Source organism: Ziziphus jujuba, chromosome 5, assembly GCF_031755915.1.
Source record: "Ziziphus jujuba cultivar Dongzao chromosome 5, ASM3175591v1".
NCBI classification, from domain to species: domain Eukaryota; kingdom Viridiplantae; phylum Streptophyta; class Magnoliopsida; order Rosales; family Rhamnaceae; genus Ziziphus; species Ziziphus jujuba.
Window position 1 is genome coordinate 1,093,717 of NC_083383.1, and position 14,902 is coordinate 1,108,618.

At 36.1% G+C, this 14,902-nt stretch overlaps 4 protein-coding genes across 6 annotated transcripts; all 4 read left to right on the forward strand.

Annotated features, from left to right (window-relative positions):
* Positions 1-1,568: 1,568 nt before the first annotated feature.
* Positions 1,569-4,641, forward strand: LOC107419803 (butanoate--CoA ligase AAE1). The gene is made up of 2 exons (XM_048475895.2): positions 1,569-1,969; positions 2,983-4,641. Exons 1-2 carry the CDS (start codon positions 1,772-1,774, stop codon positions 4,441-4,443), a joined length of 1,659 nt encoding a protein of 552 aa, XP_048331852.1. The 5' UTR covers positions 1,569-1,771; the 3' UTR covers positions 4,444-4,641.
* Positions 4,642-4,779: 138 nt separating this feature from the next.
* On the forward strand, positions 4,780-7,476 carry LOC107419802 (probable flavin-containing monooxygenase 1). 2 transcript variants are annotated; one of them, XM_025075245.3, is made up of 6 exons: positions 4,780-5,613; positions 5,713-5,829; positions 5,923-6,160; positions 6,305-6,471; positions 6,592-6,941; positions 7,028-7,476. In XM_025075245.3, the coding sequence occupies exons 1-6, from the start codon at positions 5,380-5,382 to the stop codon at positions 7,371-7,373; spliced, it is 1,452 nt and encodes a 483-aa protein (XP_024931013.3). In that variant the 5' UTR covers positions 4,780-5,379; the 3' UTR covers positions 7,374-7,476. The 2 variants fall into 2 exon arrangements, with proteins under 2 accessions (XP_024931013.3, XP_024931012.3); XM_025075244.3 differs by having other exon boundaries at positions 4,780-5,829.
* Positions 7,079-14,891, forward strand: LOC107419774 (uncharacterized). Of its 2 annotated transcripts, XM_048475898.2 has the most exons (12): positions 7,079-7,218; positions 7,500-7,600; positions 11,615-11,672; positions 11,751-11,861; positions 12,104-12,241; positions 12,481-12,550; positions 12,637-12,692; positions 12,774-12,899; positions 13,585-13,724; positions 14,054-14,126; positions 14,203-14,277; positions 14,423-14,891. In XM_048475898.2, exons 2-12 carry the CDS (start codon positions 7,587-7,589, stop codon positions 14,735-14,737), a joined length of 1,176 nt encoding a protein of 391 aa, XP_048331855.1. In that variant the 5' UTR covers positions 7,079-7,218; positions 7,500-7,586; the 3' UTR covers positions 14,738-14,891. The 2 variants fall into 2 exon arrangements, with proteins under 2 accessions (XP_048331855.1, XP_015884060.1); XM_016028574.4 differs by lacking the exons at positions 7,079-7,218; positions 7,500-7,600 and adding an exon at positions 10,295-11,033.
* On the forward strand, positions 7,615-9,592 carry LOC125418277 (stemmadenine O-acetyltransferase). Its single transcript, XM_048475899.1, has one exon. It carries the CDS (start codon positions 8,196-8,198, stop codon positions 9,324-9,326), a length of 1,131 nt encoding a protein of 376 aa, XP_048331856.1. The 5' UTR covers positions 7,615-8,195; the 3' UTR covers positions 9,327-9,592.
* Positions 14,892-14,902: the final 11 nt, after the last annotated feature.

Consider the following 14,902-nt stretch of genomic DNA (forward strand, 5'->3'; position numbering starts at 1 on the left):
TTATTAAAGACATTTAATAGTTAAATATTTTTATGTTTAAAAAGATGCAATTAAGCATTTTAAATATGTTGAAAAATATTTAATTAAATATTTTAAATTTATTCAAAAATATACAATATAATGTTTTTAAAAATGAACAATTTAAATATGTTCAAAAATATAATTAAATATTTTAAATATTTTTAAAAATAAATGATAGAGTATTTTAAAAATTTATAATTTTAAAATATAACACTTTAATGAATACATTTTTTATTTGCTAAAAGCATTCTAACTAGAAAGAAAATTATATAGAATTTCCATCATCATCTGTTTTGTCTAAAAGAATTTTGATTTATTTTTAATTTTGATTACTAATTTCCATGCAGTTATGTTTGTAGTTATGTTTGATTTGTAAAAGAAAATTATTTTTAACTTAATTGGATTATATAATTTGTGAATATTTTAAATATTAAAAATATTATATAAAAATATTTTTATTTTTTATATAAATTTAAATAATAATTATTTTGTTCCAAGAAAAACTTTTTTGAATTAAATGATAGCACTAAAGACTTTAACACAATAATAAGCACACGGCGACAAAAGGAACAGTAATAAATACAGTGATTGTCCGTTTCAAAGAAAGGAAAAAAAAGAAGAAGACATTATTGCTTAAAAGAAATAATTGAACACTTCCAATTTTCAAAAAAATAAGCTAAAAAAAAAGTTCAAAAAGATTATTTCAGTTTTAAAATTTTTCTACTCGTTATTTCAATACTTAATATTACAAGATGATCCCAAAAAAAAATAAAAAATTATACTTAATATTACAACCGCGACAGAGTTAACAAATGTAGAAGGGATAGAGGGAAAAATTTAATTATGTGAATCCAGGGGAGATATTTGTACATGAGTCAAGTTTATTTTTACTTTTTCGCCCAAAAAAAAAAAATTACAATTAAAGTTTTTAGCTTTAATTTTTAGACATCTAAAAGTAATATTTGTGGGAGAATTTGTTTATAAGGATATTTTTTTTTTTAAACTTATCTATTATCAAAACTTTACACGTCTCTGAGTCACTAAAAAAATAAGGATAGAATTTGGGACCACGGCATTTTTAGGGCTTTTGAAATTTTTAATGCCAAAAACATGGTTTTAAGGATTAGTTTGGAAATATTAAAAGAAATAAAATATATTTGTTAAAAAAAAATAAATATGAAAATGATGATTTCTTTTTTCTTTTTTTTTAAAAAAAAAAAGAAAGGAAAAAAAGTTTGTGGAAAAAGAAAAAAGTTGCCATATAGGTTGTTTTTGCTTTTTTTTTTTTTCTTTTTTTTGGGGGGGGGGGGATAATATGAGAATCACCAAAAATTTGTTCACTAATTTAAAATACAAACGTTTACCAACATAAATAAATACAAACCAATGTAATATTATTTTATTTGAATAGTCTATATAGTTATTATGTATTTAAGTTATAAGGTAACCTTTTATGTCACTTGTATAAATATGATAACTCAAATCCAACAAAATGGTGGTTTAGTCTTCTTTTTTTTTTTTTTTTTTTCACTACGGCCCCTTTGTCACCAAAAATAAAAAAATGAAGAGGATTGGATTCCAAATAAAATGTTGCAACGATGTTTTTACTAAGCGACGTAGTTTTTCTCCTGCTTCTCAGCGTTAATTAATATTTATCAAAGAGTGCAGGGTCCAAAAGGTCGCTTCGTATTCACCTGGGCCCAAAAAAAAAAAAAAAAAAAAGGGCTCGCATCACGAGTAGCTGATAACAATGGAAGGTGGGATAAGGTGCTCAACGAACTATGTTCCTCTGTCTCCAATTAGCTTCTTGGAGCGATCGGCGATTGTTTACAGAGACAGAACCTCCGTCGTCTACGGAAGTGTCCGTTTCACATGGCGCCAGACGCTTGAACGGTGCAAAAGACTTGCTTCCGCTCTTGTTCAATTGGGAATTTCTCCTGGAGATGTGGTAACTACTTTCATCTTTATCTTTTCGCTCACCAAATCCAATTACCTAACCAAGCGCTAAAAGCTAATAAGCCAATGTTTTTTAAGCTTTGGCTTTTGGGAGAGATTGATTCTTGAACTTGGGTCTTAATACCTTCCTAGTTATGTATTGTAATTTCATGCAAAATCGTTATTCAGCAACCAAAATAACTCAGAAAGAATAATCAATAAACATAGTGGTAACCTCCGTTTCTGTTTCTTCGTTAATTTGTCAATGATTTTAATCCTCTTTGGATGTTCAAAGTCTTTTTTTATTTTTGTTTTTTTTTTTTTTTAAATTTATTTTTATCTTTTGATCGAGAATATTCAAAGTCTTGGACATATACTTCATTGGTTGACATTTTCGTAATAGAGGAGTCTAGTTGTTCTATTTGATGACCGATTACTTGGGGGCACTTCTGCTATGCTAGAAATGGTGACCAAACCATTCCACAATATTAGCCAAGGACATGGCTTTGGTTTACGTGGACCTTTAAGAAAAAAGTGGGAATTCCGTAGTTGTCTATGAAATGAATTTTCTAAAAACACTGCGGCGTCGCTTTAAAAGGTTGCCTCTCCCTTTGTCAACAAATTGAATGATCCATGACCCCAAATTATAAATGGTTTATGGGTCAGCAGCTTTGTTAATTAATCTGGATTAGAGAAAACACTGTACCTCCCTTTGTAAAATAGAAGCATTTTCATTTTAGGTTCACTGGACTTTTGCTATGTAGTTGCGTTATTCATCCAGTGAATAAATTTCGTAGTGTGTCAACTGTAAACATAATAATGATGGGACAGAATACCAAAACATTTTGTTTCATCAGTGATTTTTTTTAATAATTTTACGTGCTTGATAGCTTGCTTTCCCCCTTAAATTCTTTTCTTTATCTATGTAATGGTGAAAGCTTTTCTTTTCTTTATTAAGCTTTTCTTAATTTTTGAGTCCTTAAAAGAAAATTATTCCTCATTTATTTTTATAAATACGTTGGGCAGGTTGCTGCATTGGCTCCAAATATTCCAGCAATGTATGAGCTACATTTTGGTGTTCCAATGGCAGGGGCAGTTCTCTGTACGCTTAACACACGCCTTGATTCTGCAATGATATCAGTATTACTGAAACATTCAGAGGCTAAAATCATATTTGTGGACTACCAATTAATCCATGTTGCCCAGGGAGCAATTGATATATTATCAAAGACGAGGACCAATTTACCTCTTCTAGTAGTAATTCAGGAATTGGATCAACCGTCTCCTGATGTCAGCAGATCTAGGGACTTTGAATATGAGAGTCTATTAGCAAGGGAAAGAGTGGATTTTGAGGTCAGACGTCCAAAAGATGAATGGGATCCTATTTCACTCAACTACACTTCAGGCACCACATCAAACCCGAAGGGTGTCATATATAGCCATAGAGGTGCTTATCTCAATTCTCTAGCAACAATTCTTTTCAATGAGATGCTCTCAATGCCTGTGTATTTATGGTGTGTTCCCATGTTTCACTGCAATGGTTGGTGTCTCCCTTGGGGAGTGGCTGCTCAGGGGGGCACAAATGTCTGCCAAAGGAATGTTACTGCGAAAGGAATATTTGACCAAATTTCTCAGCATAAAGTGACCCACATGGGTGGTGCTCCAACAGTTTTGAATATGATTATAAATGCACCAGAAAATGACCGGAAGCCACTTCCAGGAAAGGTGACAGTTATGACAGGAGGTGCTCCACCACCGTCACAAGTACTTTTCAAGATGGAGGAACTAGGATTTGGTGTAATTCACTCATATGGTTTGACAGAAACTTATGGTCCTGGAACAATATGCACTTGGAAGCCTGAATGGGACTCTCTGTCTCGTGAATCGCAGGCAAAGCTCAAAGCCAGACAGGGGTTACAACATATTGGCATGGAGGAATTAGATGTAAAAGACCCTGTTACCCTAAAGAGTGTGCCACCTGATGCCAAAACCATGGGTGAGGTTATGTTTAGAGGGAATACTGTGATGAATGGATATTTGAAAGATGTTAAAGCAACAAAAGATGCCTTTAATGGTGGATGGCTGCGAAGTGGGGACTTGGGGGTGAAACATCCAGATGGTTACATTGAACTAAAGGACCGTTTGAAGGATATTATCATTTCTGGAGGTGAAAATATTAGCACAATTGAGGTGGAATCTGTGCTCTATACTCATCCAGCAGTTCTTGAAGCAGCGATTGTAGGACGACCTGATGATTATTGGGGCGAGACGCCCTGTGCATTTGTGAAGCTGAAGGATGAGTTCAACACCTGTGCAGAGGAGATCATCAATTTCTGTAGGAGTCATTTGCCACATTACATGGCTCCTCGAACTGTTGTTTTCGATGATCTGCCAAAGACTGCAACTGGGAAGGTTCAAAAGTATGTTTTGAGGCAGAAAGCTAAAGCCATGGGAAGCCTTTCCAAAAAGAGTAAGAGCAAACTGTAAGGCACCTATAACAATGATTGTTACTGGAATGATGCATTTCCTGTGTCCTAGAAATACCATGAACATATATTTTTAGAAGCTCATGTAGCCATGCGCAAAGTAAATAATTCTTTTTCTTTTCTGGTAAACTTGATGGACTTGAATTGTAATTATGGTGTGTTTTATAATAGATTCGTTGGAGTCTAGCACAGTTGTTGACTTGCACTGTCAAGGAAATTATTACCTATACATACATACATACATACATATATATTTGTTTCTTTTTGAACAAACCTATTAATTATGTCCATAAAACGATAGAGCAAGTCATTTTGTTTAATCGATGTGCACTCTTCTGGGCCAACTGAGACGGGATCCAGCCCATTGAAACCGAAATCTATTATTGGGTCTGGGTTCACTGATAGGCCCATTTTTCCTTGTTAGCCAAATGTGAAGGCAGAAGCGCCAAAATAGGGCGGTTGAGCAATTTCTGTTTACAAGCATGAGATATCAAAAGGATTTAAATAATATATTGCAGATGATCATTCAATTCAAAGTCCCAAAAAACCTATGCAGATGTTTCCATATGGACTTCAGCTTTAAGCTGTTGAGCATGCTGTTTATATTCTCTTTATTTTTCCTTCATTTCAAAAATGGGTTAATTTTGCTGACGGTGTAATTATTCGCTTTTTACTTCAATTTTAGAGCGCTAAAGATTTTGCAATCCCTTCCGCTTTGCTTTTTGTCCTCTTCTTCTTAAGCTTGGACAACAAAAATTGGTATGGGTAATTTTGCCTTTTCCATCTACTGCCCCATCTGTTACTGAAGGAGCATTAAGTGCCAAAATCAGAGCCCTATAAAAACTGGCTCGCTTGGGAAATGTAGAAAATGAAGTAAACCCAATTGAATATTGAACTGTTACTGACTCCAAATCTCATCCTTTTGAGTACTTGGAAAATGGAAAAGAGAAAAATTGCAATAATCGGTGCAGGAATCAGTGGCCTAGTTGCATGCAGACACACCATGGAGAAAGGTTTCAGCCCAATAGTGTTAGAGGCTAAGAGCGGCATAGGAGGAGTTTGGTCCAAAACCATTGAGTCCACCAAACTCCAGACCCCTAAAAGCTTTTTCCAGTTCTCTGATTTTGCATGGCCACCGTCGGTGACAGAGACCTTCCCTGATCACAATCAGGTATTGGAGTACCTAAAATCCTATGCTACGCACTTCAACCTCCTCCCTATGATCAAATTCAACACCGAAGTCATTGATATTGACTATTTCATGCTGCAGTCCGAGGAGGACATGGTTTCTTGGGATTTGTGGGATGGCTCTGGGGAGCCCTTCTCACCTTCTGGGAAGTGGAATATCACTCTACAGGATGCAGGCGACCCATGCGCTCCAACTGAGGTAAAAAACACAAAAACAGAACCACTGTTTTAGTTTTAATTTCTCTCTTATGAGATAATATAAACAGTGATTATTAGTAAATGTAATTTGTAGGTATACCAAGTGGATTTTGTTATCCTATGCACAGGAAGGTACAGTGATTTGCCAAACATGCCAGCTTTTCCCATGGACAGAGGGCCTCATGTATTCGATGGCGTGGTCATGCATTCAATGGACTATGCTGCGATGGAAGATGACCACGCGGCTGAATTCATCAAAGGGAAGCTTGTTACTGTCGTTGGATTTCAGAAATCAGCGGTGGATTTGGCAGCACAAGTTGCTAAAACAAATGGTATATATATATATATATATTACAAATATCTATCGGTCATATCGTGACTAAACTAATCATAAGCAACTTCCCTTTTTTATTTTATTTTTTTATTTAAAACAAACTATATATATATATAATAAAACTATCCATTTTTGTTTGTAGGACCAAGTAAGCCGTGTACTCTTCTATTCAGGACAGCGCATTATACAGTTCCTGATCATTTGGTCACACGTATCTTCCAAAGCCTAAATCGGTTCGCAGAATTTATGGTCCACAAGCCCAGTGAAGGATTTTTCGTGTGGCTCTTGGCTTTTGTTCTTTCTCCTTTGGTAATTCTTTCTTTCTACTATAATTTAATACGTGTTGGACAAATAATGGAAACCGTTATATCCTGTAGAACAACAAGCATATGTGACTAACCCATATTATATCCGAAACGTTTATTTCAGCTCTGGTTATTTTCGAAATTGGTGGAGATCTATCTCAGATTGTTGTATCCTTTGAAGAAATACAATATGGTCCCGATCCATAGCTTTCTAGACCAAATTTCCCCATGTAAGTTCATGGCCGAGCCGGCTAATTTCTACGACAGAGTAAAACAAGGAAGCCTAATCCCAAAGAAGTCGCGGAGCTTTTGCTTTTGTAAAAATGGGTTGATTTTAGATGACGAAGCCACGCCTTTAGCGACAGATATTGTCATCTTTGCTACTGGATATAAAAGTGATGAGAAGCTAAAGAATATCTTTGCTTCAACTTATTTCCAACAATGCATAATTGGGTCATCAGCTCCCTTTTACAGGCACTAAATCTCATTTATACATATTTTGTCTTTTTAGACTTTGGTTTGGCATTTAATCTACCTCAATAAAGCTTCCGTATTTTCAGGGAATGCATTCATCCACTGATTCCAAATCTAGCTATACTTGGATACGCTGAAACTGGATCCAACTTATTTAGCACAGAAACGAGAAGCAAGTGGGTAGCACATTTTCTTGCAGGAAATTTCAAGTTACCAACCATAAGAGAGATGGAAGACGATGTAAACAACTGGAAAAATTGCATGCAAAGGTTTGCTGGTATGAACTATAGGAGACATTGTGTAAGCGTTTTGCTGCAAATCTACTTTAATGATCTATTGTGCAAGGACATGGGATTCAAGCCAAGACGAAAAAATTGGTTTTTGGCTGAGCTATTCGCTCCTTACATTCCTATGGATTACAAAAAGCTATAAGTCGGCTTATTTAGCTGCTAGCACGCAGTTCCAACTTCTTAAGCAGTGAAGGATTTACTTGACATCTATTGCTTATAAAAATCATCTTACATTTTACTTCTGATATTTAAATAGATTTCTTTTTAGGGTAAAAATCGGAGTAAAATGCTTGGCTTTTTGGCTCAATAGAAAGAGACAAATATAGGGGAAAGCGCAATCTTTGAAGTACACAAGATGCGGTTGCTACTGTAAGTAAGTAAGTCGTTTTTGTTTTTGTTTTTGTTTTGTTGTTTTTCGGCTGGTAAGAGTTAGTAAGTCAATTCTAGCTCTTGATGGTTTATTAAAGAGTCTATATCATCTCTAACGAACTGAAGCCCTGAGCAAGATCGTGGAGGGAATAGTGCCAAGTCGGCAACTTTTTGATTTTCTCAATTTACTTATTGGGTTTTTTGATTGATTTAGTGTTCCCAAAAAACATTTTTTAACGAAAAGTTGGTTTCAAGCCCGTCAATTCTTATGTTTCAAGTAATAAAAAAACCGTTTTTAGAGCATGGATATCTAAGCGAAGGCACCTCACGACATGCTTTTCGTCGACTGAATTCTCACTATATAAACTACCCTTTGGAATTATCACTCCAGAATAATTAGAGGAGAATGAAATCCTTAGAAAGATTCCTCTTCGCCGAAAACTAGTAACGAGACAGGAGTATCAATGTTTATCTAACTATATGCCTCCACTGGCTTATAAAAAATCAATCTAACTTTTGTGTTCGACAATGTATTAAGTTGAGAGAAAAAATCATATCCGATCAGTATATATATATATATATATATAAGTGGAGAATGGAAGTAGAAATTATTTCCAAAGAGAGCATTAAACCATCTTCGCCAACACCTTGTCATCTCAGAATTTTCAAGCTTTCTGTTTTGGACCAGCTGATTCCTGCTCCTTATGCTCCAATTATCCTCTTCTATCCTTCAGGTCTTGTTGACGTTCCAAAGAAGTTAGAATCCCTAAAGAAATCTTTATCAAACACCTTAACCCGGTTCTACCCACTGGCTGGAGAGATCAAAGACGACCTCTCCATCGATTGCAACGACCAAGGTGCTCATTATGTAGAAGCCACAGTCCACTGTCCTCTCCGTCAGTTTCTTTCCAAACCGGATCTCTTATTGCTCCATCGATTCCTTCCTTGCGAACTCGTGTTGAAGGAATCCGACACGAGAACTAATTACGTGACGAACATTCAAATAAATGTCTTTGAGTGTGGAGGAATTGCAGTTGGAATATGCATTTCCCATAAGATCCTTGACGGTTCTGCTTTGAGCACCTTTCTCAAAGCCTGGGCTTCCACAGCTGGCTGCTGCAAACAAGAAATAGTACAACAACCCAATTTCCAGGAGGCGACGAATTCCCTATTCCCTACAAACGATCTATTGCTCAGAGACACGTCAATTGTTATGTTCGATTCCTTGTTCAGGAAAGGCAAATGCGTCACCAAGAGATTTGTGTTTGATGCTTCCGCCATATCCATTCTCAAAGCTCGAGCAAGCAGCGAGCGCGTGCAACAACCTACGCGTATTGAGGCGGTCTCGGGTTTCATATGGCAATGCGCCATAGCTGCCTCTAAAGTGAAACACGGTTCCCCTTGGCCAAGGCCGTCCTTGGTGACCCATCTGGTGAACCTGCGCAGAAGGGTTGCACCGCCATTATCAGATTCAGAGTATTCCATTGGAAATCTGCTCTGGATAGCGGCCGCGAAGTCCCCGTCGGCGTCGGCGGAAGATGATGAGGAAGGAATGAGAGGCCTGGTGAGTGAGCTGAGGGATGCGTTGTCAAAGGTTGACTCCGAATATGTAAAAAGGCTGCGAGGTGAGGAAGGGAACAGTGTGATGTGCGAGTGTCTAAAGGAAATAGGAGAGGAGGGGTCCAAAGGGGGGAGTGGATTGTTTAGGGTTCAGCAGTTGGTGTAATCTTGGGTTCTATGAAACAGATTTCGGGTGGGGGAAGCCTGTGTGGGTGAGCAGCGTTGGCTCAAGTGGGTCGGTGTTCATGAACCTTGTGATTTTGGTGGAAACAAGGTTGGGTGATGGCATTGAAGCGTGGGTGAGCTTGGACGAGCACGACATGGCTCTTCTAGAATGCAACCAGGAGCTCCTCAACTTCGTTTCGATGGATCCCAGCCCTTTTAGCTTGTTTTGTTTCTAGCCAATAATAGTAGTTCCGTTTCGTTTATTTATATCGGCTGATTCATTGGGTTGTCCTCTTGCAATATCATTGTTTTGTTTATAAATATTGAAGATAAATTGAAATTTAGAAAAATAACAATAAAATTTTAAAAAACCGCTGGAAACAGAGACCGGGTTTATGACGAGAGTCCAAAGATATGCGCCTATACCGTTCAATTTGGGGGTAACAAGGGCGTGTTTCTTGTGGGCTCAGGCCCAGATTCCATAGACCATATACAATCCGGTTCCTTATTGGTTTTGAAGTAATGATCAAAGAGAAAATGCAAGTATTAAGGAAGATAGACAAGTGCAATAAATTAATACTTGGTTTGTAAAACATATTATATATTTTTGTTAAATCTAGTTCTTCGTTAGAGTTTATGTCTGATTTTTGCTTGGCAAGTTGATCCATTGTTCTCTTCCATGTCAATTGGTCCGATCTACAAGAGCCATTTTAGATCGCCACTAAGTTAGGACCAAAACGTGGTGTTTGTCAAATTTCTTCGGTAGCAGAGTCAACACTCTAAAATAACAGTTAACCCCTAACGGAGAAAATATGAGGTTGTCTTGCGTTCACTAGTCACTTTTTTTAAGTCTCTAAGTGAATATTTAATTTATAATTCACAATAAAAATTTTATTCTTCACACCATCAGAGTCCAACCTCAGGGAATCTCTCTAATATTATAATGCAATGTGTTTATCGTTATTATTTACCCTGCTTGACAAACAGATCCACGGCCGCCCCAAAAAATGGAATTTATGCGCAGATGACAGGGACAGCAGAGGAACAAATGTGGATACATATTTCATATTTGTGAATTGTAATGCACTGATGCCGTTAGACCCATTCCATGTTCAAAATTCATTATGATGTAGGACCATGCTAATCCATTTATTTGATGCGATTTGGCGGGCAACGAACAGTTGAACTCTGCCACCGTCGGATGAAATGATCAAGACCGTAGAACGTGAGGAAAATAAAATTACCAGACAAACTGACAAAATAGAAAGAAAGAGCTTTCAATTATTTATTTATTTATTTATTTTTTTTTTTTTCACACGGCTACACGCTGAAGCATGGTGATTGGACCAAGGGCAGCCAGAAAAGCAAATAAACACACGTAAATATCAGAATCTAAAATTGGAATTGATAAAAAAAAAATAAAAAAATAAAAAAAGAAAAAAAAATAGAATAACAATAAATTAAAATAAAAAAATAAAGAGTGAACGAAAGAAAAGCGAACAAAGAGAAACTTCTTTATTGGTCTGGTCTTGGTCTTTTTCGTTTGTCTGGCGATTGGCATGGGTCGTCTCTGTTCTCGCTCATCCGTGTTATCAGTCGGCTTCTGTTTCTTTGCCTGTTTGCAAGTTTTCTTCGTCGTCAATGCCAAAACCAATCTGCCTTCTTCGCCTTCTTTGACGCCCATCAATCATGATCTCTATCATTCCTCGTAATTTCTTTTTTAATCGAATACTTCTTTGTAAATTCTTATCTTTTATTTTTAACAATCCTTTATCTAGATTTGAACAATTCTTTGATGAATTAGGTTGATTGGCTGCTAAAACTTCGTTATTTTTTTGTTAACTCCGATCAAATCTAAAATTTGAACAAGTTGTTTTGAGTTTTTTATTTTTTATATTTTAATTTATTGCTATGGATTATGTTGATGGGCTGCTAAAAGTTCGCTATTTTTTTGTTAACTCCGTTCAAATCTTGGATATGAATAAAATTTGAACAAGTTGTTTTCAGTTTTTTATTTTTTATTTTTAAATTTTTTTTTTTAATTTATTGCTATGGGTATTACGTTGAGGTGATCGTTATGCTGCACATAATAGTTGCATTAATGGATTCCATCCCGTTTAAATCCAAGCTTCGTATGGTTACTGAGAAATCATAGGAAATTGAAAACCCACGTGTAAAAATATGGATTAACCTTAGTACGACTAACTTGTCTGTTTCCCATGATACATTTTCGATGTTATTTGTGACGCGAATTTATGGTTCCTTTTATTATTGTGTGGGATTTTGCAGTGGAGATTTGAAGAGAGAGATAAAGACATTGGTCAATCGTCACCCAGACAAATTCACTGTAGGTCGATTGTCTATGGATTTTGTGAATTAGTCACTATTCTTGAATTTAATTTCTAATCCTTGTTGTCCTGTACAGTTTGAAACAATTAAATCTGGAAACAAGGGCTATCACGCGGAGGTTGGAGTAGTTACTTATTGCCGTAGAAGGCAAGAGATTGATGACAGGTCAAAGTTTCGGATCCTTCTCGTAAGTTCTCTAAGATTTTATGTGTTTGTCATTGTGTGGTAAATATTTAGTCAGGATCAAGGATTTACATCATCAGGAAATTAGCTGTAAGCAGACCTTATATTTTGTCTGACTGTTAGAAAGCTTAAGACATAACTTCCCATTAACATGTAAACAAATTTTAGAGAACTTATCATTAGTAGATAGATTGTCACAGATTTGTAATGGCTGGTGTTTTTGACAGATGATTCCTTGTCTTCCAGAGTTTTGGGCAGCATGGAAGGGAGCTCATTACATCTGAAGTTGCTTTCCGGCTTCTGTCAATCTTGAGTGAAGAAAAACCCACACCCAATTTGGATCCAGCTACCTTAAACAGTACACTTGATAAGATTATCATCAAGGTAAGAGTCCTCCTAAAAAGTATGGATGCAGCTGCAGATTTGCTTACTATGGGCGGTGTAAATTGTCCACATTCGGCTAATTTAATAACTTGTTATTCACCTTTGTCCTTTTTTTTGCTCCCCACTTCACATAAAAAGTTATTTTGTTTTTCTAGCTCTGTAGTTTTTCAGTTTTGCGTTCCCTATTTGATTTTTTGAATGAGACGATGTTGAGAGCTGTGCTGTCTAATGATTTGAAGGTGGTTCCAATGGAAAACCTGAATGGCCGTGAACTTGTTGAAGCAGGAGATCTATGTGAGAGGAGAAATGGTGATGGTTTTCATTCTAATGATTCTAAAAGAAATATTAAAGCTCTTTGAAGTGATAAAAATGCTTAAGTTTTTGCCTTGTAACAGGGAGGGGAGTTGATCTCAACAGAAATTGGAGCGTAGATTGGGGCAAAAAGGAAAAGGTACATTATGCTTAAATAACAGCCCTCTTGTATATGAATTATTTACACTGAAAAAAACTTTTCGCCCCTCTCCAATTACAGGATTATGATCCATATGAGGAGTATCCTGGAACTGCAGCATTCAGTGAGCCTGAAACCCAAATTATGCGGAAACTTGCCATATCATTTGATCCACACATATGGGTTAATGTGCACTCTGGAATGGAGGTAGGCCATACTTTCTGCTCTGGATTCGTGGAAGTGTTTTTGTGGCCTCTTAAAACATCTTCAAATAAAATATTCCGTGTTTTACTGAATCTACTTTTCTTTGTATTTACTGAACTGTTAGGTAAAATTTTCTGAATATAGGATTTTGTGTGACACTAGGATCAACAATTTGCTTTGGAATTCTGTTTATAGTTTTCAAGTTTTAAGGGTATTCCTAGGAACACTAGTTTATATATTGTGAACATGCTTCTTGAGATTGAATCAAGTTTTGTTGAATGGACATGAGCTGTGTTCGAATGGGGATAGGTGAGATTGGTTATAGAAAATTAAGTATTTCCTCACAAACTTGAGACGAAGGCTAGGCAAGATGTTAATGTCTATGTATCAAAAGAAACGTTGTATAGAATTTCCTCCTTCTTATTCTTCTTTCAGGTTTACCTAGAAAAGCAAAAAAGTAAAGAAATTACTTTTACATTTGTGCATGGTGGTCGGTGTCTTTTCTTCAATATTAACAATTATTAACAAAACTCTTTGATGGGGGTGTTATATAACTTTCATAACTAGTCTTGTTCCTCTATCTCTCTCTCTCTCTCTCTCTCTCTCTCTTTATCTATCTATATATTTGGGCAACTGCCAGCCATACTTTCCGTGTGCATGTCCCTTATATTGTTTTTTGTTTGTTCAGGCATTATTTATGCCATACGACCATAAAAACACTACCCCTAGTGGAGTTCCTTCAAGCCAAATGAAGTTGCTGCTGGAGGAACTTAACCAACTTCATTGCCACGAACATTGTATGGTTGGGTCTGGTGGAGGCTCTGTTGGGTCTGTATTATAAACACTAACAATGATTTATAATTTGCTATTATATACATTCAACGTGGCACTTCTAATGGTTGGCTAAGGTCATTTCAAGCCCATTCATGTGTTCAAAATAATGTATTGATTATAGTAAACAGGTGCATGTCTATTTTTCTCATCCATGTGGAGACAGTTAACTGTTGAGTTCTTCGCTTATTTACTATTATGTACTCTAGTAATTTGAATAAATTTCATGCTACCACAGAATGTATAGAGTATTCTTCATGCTATCCTCACAAGTTTAGAAGCGTTGGTTTTTTCTTCTCATATCTCTAACATTTGCTAGTATTTAGGTATCTGGCTCATGGGACAGCAACAGATTACATGTATGACATTGTAAAGGTTCCCATGGCTTTTACCTTCGAGGTTTGTTAAATCATTTCACTTTTCCTGGAAGCTTTTACTAAATAATAGCAAATTTGACTTCATATTCGACTGGCAGATATACGGAGATGAAGCAGCCTCATCCAAAGATTGTTTCAAAATGTTTAATCCTACCGACATTAATACCTTCAACGTATGTTAAATGTACTTTATGTTGTATTACCCTCTCTGTTTTTGGGTATTTTTCTTTCAGCATCAAGAAGTCAAATTTAAGAACTGGGAGTCTACAAATGATTGGCAATGAAATTATTTATTAATGCTCTCCTTTTGGGTTTCAGAGAGTTCTTGACGATTGGTCTGCCGCATTTTTCTCAATTTTCAAACTGGGGCCACAGCAGCTCGGTGGAGTCTCAAAGGGCGCTGCATCTAACTTGGAGAAATGGGTTTCAATTGATGAGTATCTGGAGGGCTATTTAATGGAGAGGAGTAGTAGGTATGGAAAGAAAAGGGAGGTGCTTGAGCTAGGAATGCAGGAGATAAGAACATATTTCAGGCTCTTCTGGTTATCCTCAGTGTTGTTAATGTTCATGTTCTGTTCCAGAATATCAAAAAGCAAGTGTAGCAGACAAATTGTTTCCCCTATTCCTCTATAGGGGTGTATACTAAGTTTTTGAATTATTTAAGTGTACACCATAGGCACAATTTTTTTGAAACCCACAATGTAATTTTCACTTTGTAGTACTCTCATTGAGTAAAATTTTTTTAGTAAAGAATCATATTTAAAGCTTGAAATGAGTATTTTGAACATATCTCGTTCT